This window comes from Gobio gobio, assembly GCF_949357685.1.
Source record: "Gobio gobio genome assembly, chromosome: 18".
NCBI lineage: Eukaryota > Metazoa > Chordata > Actinopteri > Cypriniformes > Gobionidae > Gobio > Gobio gobio.
In genome coordinates, this window is record NC_137111.1 from 38241660 (window position 1) to 38256061 (window position 14402).

General features: G+C 35.3%; 3 protein-coding genes across 4 annotated transcripts; all 3 read right to left on the reverse strand.

Annotated features, from left to right (window-relative positions):
* Positions 1 to 258: 258 nt before the first annotated feature.
* Positions 259 to 4460, reverse strand: tlr4bb (toll-like receptor 4b, duplicate b). The gene is made up of 4 exons (XM_079842852.1): positions 4412 to 4460; positions 4131 to 4241; positions 3265 to 3431; positions 259 to 3170 (listed from the first exon to the last, which is right to left on the reverse strand). The coding sequence occupies exons 2-4, from the start codon at positions 4215 to 4217 to the stop codon at positions 965 to 967; spliced, it is 2460 nt and encodes an 819-aa protein (XP_079698978.1). The 5' UTR covers positions 4218 to 4241; positions 4412 to 4460; the 3' UTR covers positions 259 to 964.
* Positions 4461 to 4626: 166 nt separating this feature from the next.
* Positions 4627 to 9034, reverse strand: LOC307141934 (toll-like receptor 4). Of its 2 annotated transcripts, XM_079842423.1 has the most exons (4): positions 8727 to 9034; positions 7258 to 7280; positions 6984 to 7150; positions 4627 to 6904 (listed from the first exon to the last, which is right to left on the reverse strand). In XM_079842423.1, the coding sequence occupies exons 1-4, from the start codon at positions 8761 to 8763 to the stop codon at positions 4684 to 4686; spliced, it is 2448 nt and encodes an 815-aa protein (XP_079698549.1). In that variant the 5' UTR covers positions 8764 to 9034; the 3' UTR covers positions 4627 to 4683. The 2 variants fall into 2 exon arrangements, with proteins under 2 accessions (XP_079698549.1, XP_079698548.1); XM_079842422.1 differs by lacking the exon at positions 8727 to 9034 and having other exon boundaries at positions 7258 to 7333.
* Positions 9035 to 10616: 1582 nt separating this feature from the next.
* On the reverse strand, positions 10617 to 13236 carry LOC307141826 (toll-like receptor 4; the record flags this gene model as incomplete). The annotated part of the gene is made up of 3 exons (XM_079842278.1): positions 10617 to 12840; positions 12922 to 13088; positions 13168 to 13236. 3 exons carry the CDS (start codon positions 13234 to 13236, stop codon positions 10617 to 10619), a joined length of 2460 nt encoding a protein of 819 aa, XP_079698404.1.
* Between the last annotated feature and the right edge of the window lie 1166 nt (positions 13237 to 14402).

The window sequence follows — 14402 nt, forward strand, 5'->3', positions numbered from 1 at the left end:
TTAAGCCAATAGGCCTTAGTTCAATTAGGACATTTAAGTCGATTTTATAAACGTGCCTTAGAAAAAAAACATTACTGGTGTGCATCTTAAGACAAAACAATGGCCCTGGCATATTTTAAAATATGTCAGTTCAAGTTGCTTTCAGTTAAAACAGCTCAAACATACATTTTAGTCTGGGACTATATAGCGTAAGCCTTGTCTGTGAAACCGGGAGTTCAAATCATGCCCACATGCAACAGCTTAAAAGTAATTTTGATAACACAGATCAGAGGCTAATTTATTTATTTCTATATCTACATCAAAGGTCAAATAAAAGAAAATGTACACAGAATTCAAGCATCCAGGTCCAAAATGTGTCAAAGAATCATATCATCAATATAATGGACAAGACATTTAAAATGCCCCAAAATGTAAATAATAATTAACATTCTTTCATTAAAATGTGTATGTGAACTATCGAAGTTCAGATAGAAGGAAAGATATATGTGAAACTATTATTACGTAATGAAGAGAAAGATAACAAACCATAGTCAGACGGTTGGAAATTCAGTCATCATGCAATAGGAACTTTTCTGTTGCTATTTATAGAATTTTACTTAACAATTGACACATCAGTGTTTCCAGTAACACATTCATGAGATGTGGGGCTTCAATTTATTTGACCACAAAGCACAATAGTGTTTGATAAAGATCTGTTTACACTGTATTGTGCATGCAACTTTCACTTCTCCCTTTTGTTTCAAGTGCATTGCCAAGAGGAGCTGAAAGTGCAGTATTCACAAAAACAATAGCATTACAACCCGTTGAAGTGTGATTGACTTCAAAATAAAATGTGATTAGATTATCAAATGGACTGCATTTATATAGCGTTATACATTTACCATTAGATTCTCAGTTTTGATTAAAAAAAGCATCCGTTTTTTTTAATCAAATTCAATACATTCACATGTACATGCTCAGATTATTACTTTATAACAGCTCTCCTGAGCCGTATCCAGAATCTCATGTTACTCAAAGGGTCCCTGCCCCACTTCAGGTATGTGTTCTTTTTCAGATGCTTATGAAGACCAAACACTTTCTTAGTCTTCCTCTCTTCCACATCCTCCAGAATGATGAGGATGATGTTGGCATTGCGTTCCATCATAAACCGGGACTGAGCTAATTCAAACTCAAAGCGACACCAGGCGCTATCAATGAAGTGTTGAGACACAACCACAATGACTTTCCGACTGCCCATTATTCCTTCATCGATAATGTTGGAGGCGATGGACTTCCCTGCTTGAAAGTCCCGCATGTGAAGGCAAAGATGAATAGGTGGAACACCGTTCTCCAGATTCTCCATCAGTTCATTAGTGACCCAGACTTCATCATAGCTGGAGAAAATCACAAATGCGTCATAGGAACATTCTTGTTGTGCAGGTTTTCTGTAGCCTCTCCATAGAATATAAATATACTGAAGATAAAACTGGAACCTATAAGCCAAGACTGATAACAGAACTACTAATGTAACAAAACCTACTGATAAACCAATTGTGAGTCTTTTCTTGTGCACACAGTTGTCAATGTCAAAGTCTGCAGCTCTAAAATCTGAGCTTGGTGACAAGGTTTTACAGTAAATATTTTCTGATTGCTTCAAAATGTTCTGATTTTGGATAATCCACAAAATAAAATCTGTCTGAGAGCAGGAGCAATCGATGGGGTTGGAGGACAAATCAAACTCTGAAAGGTTTGCGGGCAACTTTTGGAGAACATGAAGTGGGACGCTAGTAATGCTGTTTTTATCAACGTAAATTGATGTAAGCTGTTGCAGCTCTGGTTGGGCCAGAAAGTCCAAAACCATCAACTTGTTTTTACTTAAATATAAATGCCTTAGTTCCTGTGTGCCGGTAAAAGATGTCCTAAGGATTTCTTCGATGCCACAGTGTGAGATGTCAAGAACCTCCAAATGTGTTAGATTTTGTAAGAGATATTTCAATACATCTCCACCTAAAGTGTTTCCCGCCATTTTAAGCACAGTCAAATTTTGCAGGTCCCGAAAAGTCATGTAGTTTGTTAAAGTAATACTTGTGTAGGAAATATCCAAATACTTTAAATTTTTTAGACCTTGTAAAATCCCAAGGTAAAAAACTATTACTAGTTTTGTATGGTGGAAGTCCAACACTTCAAGCAAGTCAAGTCCAGAAAATGCCTTATCGGCTATACTTATCTCAGAGTTTCGACTGAGATTCAAGTATCGAATATTTGGTGTCCTTTGAAAAAACTGGTAACAGCAGTCCTTCAAAATCAAAAGGTTTCCACTCAGATCTACATGGTAAAGAAGAGGCAGGTTATGGACACCATTAAAAGCCAAATGTATAGTATTCTTCACCACCAGTTTTTCTAAGCTTGGTATGTGTGAAACTTCAGGTACACCAGATAATGCAGTGCGACCTAAATACAGTTCCTTGAGACGGTGAAATGGAACATGTTCCATGCTTCTGAAATATCCAATTTTCACTGTGATTTTGGTCGCATTGACCATACAATGGAACACGTGCATTTCAGAATCAGACCGTTCTTTCTGAATAAGATATATTTCATTGAACTTAAATGAGCAAAGACCATCAAGATAATTTGAATCTGACACCTTGATTCTCCATTGCATTCTGTAACTTCCAATGAACAACTTATCCACACTGAGACCGGTAAGAGCCTTTAGACACCCCTTTTGTGCATTTGTTGAAACAAAGGCAGCTTGTATGTGAAACTCCCTGAGATAAACGTCTCTGAACGCTCCTGGTTCAATATGTAATAATGGATTCCTAGAGAGAATCAAAGTCATGTTTCTGCCAATCTCTCGCAACACAACAGTGTGATCAGTTGTGATGATGGATATATTATTGGCATGTAGATCAAGTAAACTGAAGTCTTTAAAGGTGCTCATGAATGGAGGGAGAGACACGGACTGGATGTTATTTGTTCCAACTTTGAGTTCCTGCAGCTTGGTTAGGTTATTCATTTGAAGCTGTAAGGACGCGAGACCAACATCCACAATAACTAATCTTTGTAGTTTATGTAAAGAATGCAAGCATCCAGGTCCAAAATATGTAATAGGGTTTCCAGTGAGAATCAAAGTAGTCAAATTCTTCACATTGTAGAATGTATCATTTTCAATGTGCTTGACGTGGCATCTGAAAGACCAAAAGATTTAAAATGAGTACGTAAAAAAATTGTTATCATGTTTAAATTGTAAACCATGATTAATGAACAGCAGTATTAATTTACCTTGTGAGATCCAAAACTTGCAAATTGAACAATGCAGGAAATACGGACTTATGTAAAGAGTTCAAGAAATTGAAACTGAAATCCAGATACGTCACGGTGAAGGGAAGACTACTGGGAATGTGAGTCAGATTTCTCCCAGAACAGGAGTATTCCATATTCTTTATTATCTATTAATAGAACAAAGACACAGGAAGCCCATTTTTTATTTTTACTTAAACATATTTTGGGTATTTATGATTTTTATGACCTTAATGTTCTGTCTGAGAGATGCCAAGGACTCTTTACTTTTCTATGAGATAGATAGATCCCTTTCCCTTCCCATTGAAAATAAGAGGCTAATTTTGAAATGTATATAATAAATATAATATAATATAATATAATATAATATAATATAATATAATATAATATAATATAATATAATATAATATAATATAATATAATATAATATAATATAATATAATATAATATAATTAATATAATATAATATAATATAATTAATATAATATAATATAATATAAAACTGAAAAGAACATGAGGGTCAAATAATACTAAATAAGTTCACAAGACCTGCATGTTTATAATACTCTATAGCCTTCTATAAATAACAGAAATAATACTACAAAATACTACAATATTAATAATTGGGCACACCACTGTAAATACGTAAATAAATAAAAGTTGCTGCCTTAAATTTTTAAGTACAATCAAAGTGGATGTTTAAGCCATTTCAACTTAAAGTACATTAAACTGACAAAACATTTTTTAAAGTGTTTTTACAGTGCATAAACAAATAATATTCTCTAAGAACCTAAAGCATAAACTATAACGATAACTATATATAAACTGTGTGTATTGTAACTTCTTACCGTGGTACATTCCTGTCCTTCTCCAGCATTCACAAAAATCAAGATTGAGCTTAGGAAAATCATCTGTTCCCGATATGATACGATCATTGTGAATCGAATGTTTGTGGAAAACTTGACGTGATAAAGAAGAAAGATAGTCAAGTCAGGAGAACCCGAAACATTCAACAGCACACTAAAAGCTTTTCTGTCTCTACATTTGGAATATTACTTTACAATAATTCACACATCAGTGGTTGTGAAGCTTTAATATTATTAGGCTATTAATAATTTAAAGCACATACCTTTTAACATAAATCTGTTCACACTCTATTGTTGAAGAATTGTATGTGTGCAAGCAACTCTCACTTCTCCCTTTTGTTTCAAAAGGGAAGTTATTCGTATTTAACGTGCATTCCCATGATGAATAGAAAGTCCTTTACTTGCAGTATATAAAAGGAGCAATAACTTTACTCTATGAAAAATGGTTGAACAACATAAATTGCAATAAATCTTTTTTACATTTGTGGAAAAGTTTATTTATTCAAACCATATAATATATACAAAGTAGGTAATATTATTGTTTTGTGGCAATAACAGCTCTCCTGAGCCGTATCCAGAATCTCATGTTACTCAAAGGGTCCCTGCTCCACTTCAGGTATGTGTTCTTTTTCAGATGCTTATGAAGACCAAACACTTTCTTAGTCTTCCTCTCTTCCACATCCTCCAGAATGATGAGGATGATGTTGGCATTGCGTTCCATCATAAACCGGGACTGAGCTAATTCAAACTCAAAGCGACACCAGGCGCTATCAATGAAGTGTTGAGACACAACCACAATGACTTTACGACTGCCCATTATTCCTTCATCGATAATGTTGGAGGCGATGGACTTCCCTGCTTGAAAGTCCCGCATGTGAAGGCAAAGATGAATAGGTGGAACACCGTTCTCCAGATTCTCCATCAGTTCATTCATGACCCAGACTTCATCATAGCTGGAGAAAATCACAAATGCGTCATAGAAACATTCTTGTTGTGCAGGTGTTCTGTAGCCTCTCAGTAGTATACAGCAATACTGAAGATAAAACTGGAACCTATAAGCCAAGACTGATAACAGAACTACTAATGTAACAAAACCTACTGATAAACCAATTGTGAGTCTTTTCTTGTGCACACAGTTGTCAATGTCAAAGTCCGCAGCTCTAAAATCTGAGCTTGGTGACAAGGTTTTACAGAAAATATTTTCTGATTGCTTCAAAATGTTCTGATTTTGGATAATCCACAAAATAAAATCTGTCTGAGAGCAGGAGCAATCGATGGGGTTGGAGGACAAATCAAACTCTGAAAGGTTTGTGGGCAACTTTTGGAGAACATAAAGTGGGACGCTAGTAATGCTGTTTTTATCAACATAAAATGATGTTAATTGTTTCAGGTATGGGTGGGTAAGAAAATCTATAGTCATCAAATTGTTTCCTCTGAGATTCAAAAGTCTAAGTCTTTGAAGATTTTTAAAAGAGCTTGAGTGTAACTCCACCATACGACAGTATGACATGTCAAGGTGCTCTAGAACGGTGAGATTATTAAATAAATATTTTACTACATCACCCTGAAAAATATTGCCAGCCATCTTGAGAACATTAAGACTGCTCAGTCCATAAAAGCAATAAATGTTGGCAAAGGTGATACTGGAATAAGAAACATCTAGATACCTCAAATACTTTAAGGCAGACAAAGCTGAAAGGTATCCCAAACCTACAACCCTTGTGTGATGGAAATCTAGAATTTCAAGGACATTAAGTGCATCAAATGCTGGATAAGAAAGACCGATTTGTGGATTTAAACTCAAGTTTAGATACCTGATTTGAGGAGTGCCCAACAAAATTTCTGTGCAGCATGATGTTAATGTAATTTGGTTTGAACTCAGATCCACATACTGAAGCTTAGGCATGTCTATGAAGGTTTCAACTTGGGTTGCAATGTTGTGTGTAAATACTATTTTTTCTAAAGTATGAAGATGTGAAAGTAGTTTACCTGGCACAGTATCTAATTCATTGTTAATCAAGTAAATCTCCTTAATATCATTAAATGGCACATACGTAATACCATGAATTAAACCACCCTTCAAAGCTACAATTGTGGCATTAATCATACAGCGAAATATATTAATTTGCCCAATAGGCCTTTCTTTTATGTAATAATATACCTCATGAAAATAAACAGAGCAAAGGCCATCTAAATAGTCTGATTCTGATGGGAAAATTTTGTTATCATCCCTGCTCCATCCAAACATCAGCCTTTTGACATTAAGACCATATAGTGATTTTAGACCAACTTTCTGAGCAGCAAATGAAACAAAGGCAGATCGAATATCCAGCTGTCTGAGATAAACATCTTTGAAAGCTCCTGGTTCAATATGTAATAATGGATTCCTAGAGAGAATCAAAGTCATGTTTCTGCCAATCTCTCGCAACACAACAGTGTGATCAGCTGTGATGATGGATATATTATTGGCATGTAGATCAAGTAAACTGAAGTCTTTAAAGGTGCTCATGAATGGAGGGAGAGACACAGACTGGATGTTATTTGTTCCAACTTTAAGTTCCTGCAGCTTGGTTAGGTTATTCATTTGAAGCTGTAAGGACGCGAGACCAACATCCACAAGAACTAGTCTTTGTAGATCATGTAAAGTATTCAAGCATCCAGGTCCAAAATATGTAATAGGGTTTCCAGTGAGAATCAATGTAGTCAAATTCTTCACATTGTAGAAAGTATCATTTTCAATGTGCTTGATGTGGCATCTGAAAGAAAATACATACCTTCAATATTTATAGAACAACATTATACAACTGAGTTTAAGATGGTAACAAAACTGCTTACCTTGACAGATCAAGGAGTCGTAGAAAAGACAAAACTGGGAATACAGTCTTCTGTAAGCAATTCATAACATTAAAACTGAAATCCAGAGTTTGAACCGATGAAGGAATACTTGATGGTATGGAGCTGAGGTTTCTTCCCATGCATGAGTAGTGCAGATTCTCAGTAATCTAAGGTTAATTTATTTTTGCAATAAATGTTCAGATTTCACAAGGGTAATAAAAAACAGTAATGCACAACACAGACTTAAATTCATGCTTAAAAAAAAAAAACTTACTTCTGTGCATGATTCTCCAGCACCTATGGAAAAAAATATCATGAAAGCACTTACAGTGAAGAAACTCATCTTGAGTGATCTTAACCGGTCATAAAAATGTGAGCCAGTCTTATAGAGGTCACTGAATATGAGGAACTAATGCCATGGTTGTCAACAATGGGGAACTATGGGCAAAAGGATGTCATAGAGAAGTAAGCTTTTGCTTCAGCTGGTAAATCTTGAATGAAGAAGTACCTTTCTGAATAGATTCATTGTTATTGCCTCTGCAATTCATTATTTATACATATTTATAACCACGTTTTGTTTTGTCTTAATAAAAGACTGCTGCAGTCAGATCCTTGCCTTTCTTGCCTTGGTTAAACCAATAGCATAATGATTATACGTACATCTTGCAAAAAAATTATTTGAAAATTAACTCCTTCCAACAATACATAAAAAATACATTGCAAATTAATTTCCCAAGCATTATTGTAGCTGCTTGTGTTTAGAGTTTTGCCTCTGCATTTACACGTTTTTGACCACAGATGTCCTCAGCATCCTCACATTTATTATTATTCCCAATAATAATACCAATAACAATAATAATATTACTGTTTTAAAACCGTTCGGCTGTTCAGCCACCAAATCAAACAAAAGAAAACAGCTTTTTCCCTCAGGCAATCTTCCACCTGAAAAGTTAAAACTGCCAACAGGGTTCATATAGTGTGACTATAATATAATATAAATATAAACCTATTTATTATCTGTACATTCATTCTGCTTTTCCTCTGTACATACTACAATTTCATTTATATATCTGCAAATATAATCCTGTCCATTGTGTATTTTCTATATTTGTATTACTGTATTGTTGTATTATATTCAATTGTATTGCCTTTTTATTAGTCTGCTATCTTCCTCTTTATTGCCTATATCCCTATGTACTATGTCTTATTTTTTCCTGCGCTGAAATATCCTGTCACCAAGACAAATTCCTTGTGAGTAGGCTATAAACTTGGCATTAAAGCTGTTTCTTCTTGTGGTTGATTTTTGTAGGTTATCTTAAATCTTCCACTAAAAGTATTAAAACAACATCTCAATATCATGAATGCTGAAACTACATAACAATATTAACGTAACTTATCAAGAGATCCAAAAATGTAATGCTGTCATCAAACTATTACAATACTGAAGTGCTCTGAGGCCAACGTTACCATTGTGAGACGCAAGATGGCGCCAATTACCTATTCTAGTTGTGTTTGTATAACGAGAGAAAGCGAAAGAGACCAAGTAGTGAAATGAGACACTTGAAGGTAAGCACCGGTTGGAGATTGGCTTGTTTCATAAGCTTAAAGCATACCCTGCGTCCAAATATGCCTACTTCTATATAGTTTGTGAAAAAACAGTATGTGAGCCAAGTAGCATGTCCAATTCATGGTATTAAAGGGTTAGTTCACCCAAAAATGAAGTTTCTTCCATTAATGACTCACCCCAATGTTGTTCCACACCCGTTAGACCTCCGTTCATCCTCGGAACACAGTTTAAGATATTCTAGATTTAGTCCGAGGGCTTTCAGTCCTTTGAATGTAAATGTATGCACACTTTGTTGTCCACGCCCAGATAGGTAATGAAAACATCATCAAAGTAGTCCATATGTGACATAATTTGGTTAGTTAGACTCTTTTGAAGCGTCGACAATACATTTTGGTCCAAAAAGAAGAAAAACTAAGACTTTATTAAGCATTGTCTTCTCTTCCGGCTTTGTTTGAATCCGCGTTCACGACGCCACAGTGACACTGCTGACGTAAGACGCTGTGACGTGTTATCTGGTGCGACAGAGCTTCGTTTGTAGTCTGAGGGAGACGCACGCTGTAAACAAGCTGTTCTACATTGTTTGTATTGCTATATTTTTTTTTAAAATGGTGCGTAAGTGTGCATGTCCCGGATGCCCTAATCGCCAAAGATAACCAGATGACACGTCACAGCGTCTTACGTCAGCAGCGTCACTGTGGCGTCGTGAACGCAGATTCAAACAAAGCCAGAAGAGAAGACAATGCTTAATTAAGTCTTAGTTTTTGTTATTTTTGGACCAAAATGTTTTGTCGACGCTTCAAAAGAGTCTAACTAACCAAATTATGTCACATATGGACTACTTTGATGATGTTTTCATTACCACGTGGACAGCAAAGTGTGCATACACTTACATTCAAAGGACTGAAAACCCTCGGACTAAATCTAAAATATCTTAAACTGTGTTCCGAGGATTAACGGAGGTCTTACGGGTGTGGAACAACATTGGGGTGAGTCATTAATGGAAGAAATTTCATTTTTGGGTGAACTAACCCTTTAAGAAAACAGTAGACGAAAAGTCCCTGGATGACCTACTTCTTCCAGTGAGATTCTGAAGTGTACATCCACTGGACACTACTATCCCATGAGGCCACCTCAGAGGATTTGTGAATGGCAGTGAAGTGATGCCACTGATGCTGTTGGTCACAGTGACAAGACAACATGGCGGATGTATTATGTCCGGATTGCATTCATACACAAATTCATACTGTAGAATATTATAGAACACTTTTTTAACCGTTGCGCAGCACATTTCAAATGAAATGTAGCCTAGTACCTACTAGTTAAAGTATGGGATTTCGGACGCAGCAATAATGTGACCAGCTTTAATAGGATGAGCAGTGATAATTCAGGAATATTTGCCCGCGAATGACCAATCAGAAACAAGGCAGAATCACAGTGCAGGTCTGTTTAAGAAAATAGCACCTGCACCTAAACTTTAAATTGCTTGTGGTTATTAGAAAGATTCAGGTTTTTGCACAGAGACACAGTACCTAAGAGTGCCGCAACTTTTTAGTGCGCTCAAAAAATAATTACGATTTAGGGAGGATTTTTTTTTTTTTTTTATGCAATGATTCCAATAAAATCTTCCGTGCAAAATCGATGGAAAATTCTCAAAAAAGAAAAAGTGACAAAGAACAAACTATGTTAGTCCGGATAGAGGAAATTCAGCTATCATACAGTATCATCATGCACTAAAGTACTTTTCCGTTAACAAATTCACACATCACTGGGTGTGGAGCTTAAATCTGTTTTACTGTAAAGCGTATTGTTGGACGTTTCATGTTTGTTCCAAAAGGGAAGTTATTCATTTCTGAAGCCCATTGTTTGCAGTATTGCCAAAAATGGTTGAATACATCATGAAATGCAACAATACTTCTTTAAATGCATGGCTAAAAAATGAAGCAGTTCTTTAATAAAAAAATACATACAATGATTAGGTCAAAGCTGTTACTAAATCTGCTATAAAATGTATCATGACTGGAAAGATGTACTGACAACTATCATAGGAATTATCAATTTTCTAAATATTAGTGTTTTGTGGCAATAACAGCTCTCCTGAGCCGTATCCAGAATCTCATGTTACTCAAAGGGTCCCTGCTCCACTTCAGGTATGTGTTATTTTTCAGATGCTTATGAAGACCAAACACTTTCTTAGTCTTCCTCTCTTCCACATCCTCCAGAATGATGAGGATGATGTTGGCATTGCGTTCCATCATAAACCGGGACTGAGCTAATTCAAACTCAAAGCGACACCAGGCGCTATCAATGAAGTGTTGAGACACAACCACAATGACTTTACGACTGCCCATTATTCCTTCATCGATAATGTTGGAGGCGATGGACTTCCCTGCTTGAAAGTCCCGCATGTGAAGGCAAAGATGAATAGGTGGAACACCGTTCTCCAGATTCTCCATCAGTTCATTCATGACCCAGACTTCATCATAGCTGGAGAAAATCACAAATGCGTCATAGGAACATTCTTGTTGTGCAGGTGTTCTGTAGCCTCTCAGTAGTATACAGCAATACTGAAGATAAAACTGGAACCTATAAGCCAAGACTGATAACAGAACTACTAATGTAACAAAACCTACTGATAAACCAATTGTGAGTCTTTTCTTGTGCACACAGTTGTCAATGTCAAAGTCTGCAGCTCTAAAATCTGAGCTTGGTGACAAGGTTTTACAGTAAATATTTTCTGATTGTTTCAAAATGTTCTGATTTTGGATAATCCACAAAATAAAATCTGTCTGAGAGCAGGAGCAATCGATTGGGTTGGAGGACAAATCAAACTCTGAAAGGTTTGTGGGCAACTTTTGGAGAACATAAAGTGGGACGCTAGTAATGCTGTTTTTATCAACATAAAATGATGTTAATTGTTTCAGGTATGGGTGGGTAAGAAAATCTATAGTCATCAAATTGTTTCCTCTGAGATTCAAAAGTCTAAGTCTTTGAAGACTTTTAAAAGAGCTTGAGTGTAACTCCACCATACGACAGTATGACATGTCAAGGTGCTCTAGAACGGTGAGATTATTAAATAAATATTTTACTACATCACCCTGAAAAATATTGCCAGCCATCTTGAGAACATTAAGACTGCTCAGTCCATAAAAGCAATATATGTTATCAAAAGTGATACTTGAATAAGAAACATCTAGATACCTCAAATACTTTAAGGTAGACAAAAGTGAAAAGTGTCCTATAGCTATAATCTTTGCGTGATGAAAATCTAGAATCTCAAGAGAATCAAGTCCATCAAATCCTCCAACATCAAGATCAAATTCTGCGTTTAGACTCAAATTCAAATACCTGATTTCAGGGGTGCCAGATAAAAGTGTTGTGCAGCATCGTTTTAATGTCATTCGGTTATTGCTCAGATCCACATACTGAAGCTTAGGCATGTCAATGAATGATGCATGACGAATAATTTCATTGTTGTGGGTAATTACTAGTTTTTCTAAAGTATGGAGATGTGACAGTTGTTTACCTGGCAAAGTACCTAAGTGATTGGAAATCAAGTAAAGCTCCTTAATTTCAGGAAAAAATACATACTCCATTTCATCAATTATACCATTCTTCACAACCACAATTGTGGCATTAATCATACAGCGAAAGATAGAAAAAGGTTCATTAGGCCTTTCACTGATATAATAATATACTTCCTGGAAAAAAATAGAGCAAAGGCCATCTAAAGCATCAGCATCTGAGAACTGAAATTCGAAATCTCCCCTGTACTTTCCAAATAACAATTTTTTGACATTAAGACCATATAGTGATTTTAGACCAACTTTCTGAGCAGCAAATGAAACAAAGGCAGATCGAATATCCAGCTGTCTGAGATAAACATCTTTGAACGCTCCTGGTTCAATATGTAATAATGGATTCCTAGAGAGAATCAAAGTCGTGTTTCTGCCAATCTCTCGCAACACAACAGTGTGATCAGCTGTGATGATGGATATATTATTGGCATGTAGATCAAGTAAACTGAAGTCTTTAAAGGTGCTCATGAATGGAGGGAGAGACACGGACTGGATGTTATTTGTTCCAACTTTGAGTTCCTGCAGCTTGGTTAGGTTATTCATTTGAAGCTGTAAGGACGCGAGACCAACATCCACAAGAACTAGTCTTTGTAGATCATATAAAGTATTCAAGCATCCAGGTCCAAAATATGTAATAGGGTTTCCAGTGAGAATCAATGTAGTCAATTTCTTCACATTGTAGAAAGAATCATTTTCAATGTGCTTTATGTGGCATCTGAAAGAAAATACATACATTCAATATTTATAGAACACATTATACAACAACTGAGTTTAAGATTGTAACAAAACTGCTTACCTTGACAGATCAAGAACTCGCAGAAAAGACAAAACTGGGAATACAGTCTTCTGTAAGCGATTCAAAACATTAAAACTGAAATCCAGAGTTTGAACCGCTGAAGGAATACTTGGTGGTATGGAGCTGAGGTTTCTTCCCATGCACGAGTAGTGCAGATTCTCAGAAATCTAAGGTTAAAATAGATAATAACAGCTATAAAAACAGTAATGAAAAAAACAAAAACAGATTTACATTCAGAAAACTTACTTCTGTGCATGATTCTCCAGCACCTATGGAAAAACATATCATGAAAGCACTTATAGTGAAGAAACTCATCCTGAGTGATCTTAACCGGTCATAAAAAACGTGAATAGCCTTAGTAGAGAACTTTCAATATAAGGGAACAAATGCAATGGTTTTCAAAAAGGGGGAAGTGTGGACAAAAGGATACCATAGAGAAGTAGGCTTGGGCTCATTTTGGTCAATTTTGAATGAAGTATCTTTCTGAATAGATTCATTGTAATACTGAATTGCCTCTACAGTTCATGTAAAATGAATAAGGATGGTTTTATGTGTACATGTATTTGAATAGACAAAACTTTTATTCGAAGCACTCTGAGCCTGGAAGGCCAGTAAGTACAGCATTGCAGAAGAGAAGTTTTGAGAGGACAGGTGTTACAGCTTCATTAGTTCATTAGTATTTAGTCATTTATTCATTAGTCATTAGTTGCAGCTGCTTGTGTTTAGAGTCTTGCCACTGCATTAAAACATTTTTGACCAGCAGATGTCCTCATATTTATTCTTACCATTTCATGACTGTTTTAAAACAACATTTTAACTTGATAGCGTGACTCCAACATCCTCCATGAAAAAATTACTTATATTCTGGGTCTCAGAAACCCACAGGTATAACCATCAATAAATACTATTTATTTTCACATGCTAAGACTTTAAGATATAAGAGTGATAAGATATAAGATACAGTAGCTAAACATTTAACAACTGTTTAATAGGGCTGTCAAAAGATTAATTGCGATTAATCGCATCCAAAATAAAAGTTTGTGTTTATATAATATATGTGTGTGTACTCTGTTAATGATTATTTATATATAAATACACACACATTCATGTATATATTTAAGAAATATTTGCATGTATATACTGTATATACATTTATATAATCTATAATATATATAAATATAAATGTTTTATATATAAAAATATTTTTTTCTTAAATATATACATGCTTGTGTGTGTATTTATATATAAATAATAATTAACCGAGTACAGACACATATATTATGTAAACACAAACTTTTATTTTGGATGCGATTAATCTTTTGACAGCCCTACTGTTTAACAATAGAAATGTTAAACGAATGACAGTAAACGAGTAATACAAACTAATCTACGTTGTCACATTTGCCATTTTGAATTAAAAATATGTGCAGTAGAAAGGCAAAAACAACAACAACAACAACAAAAACAATTTGGAATCAGTG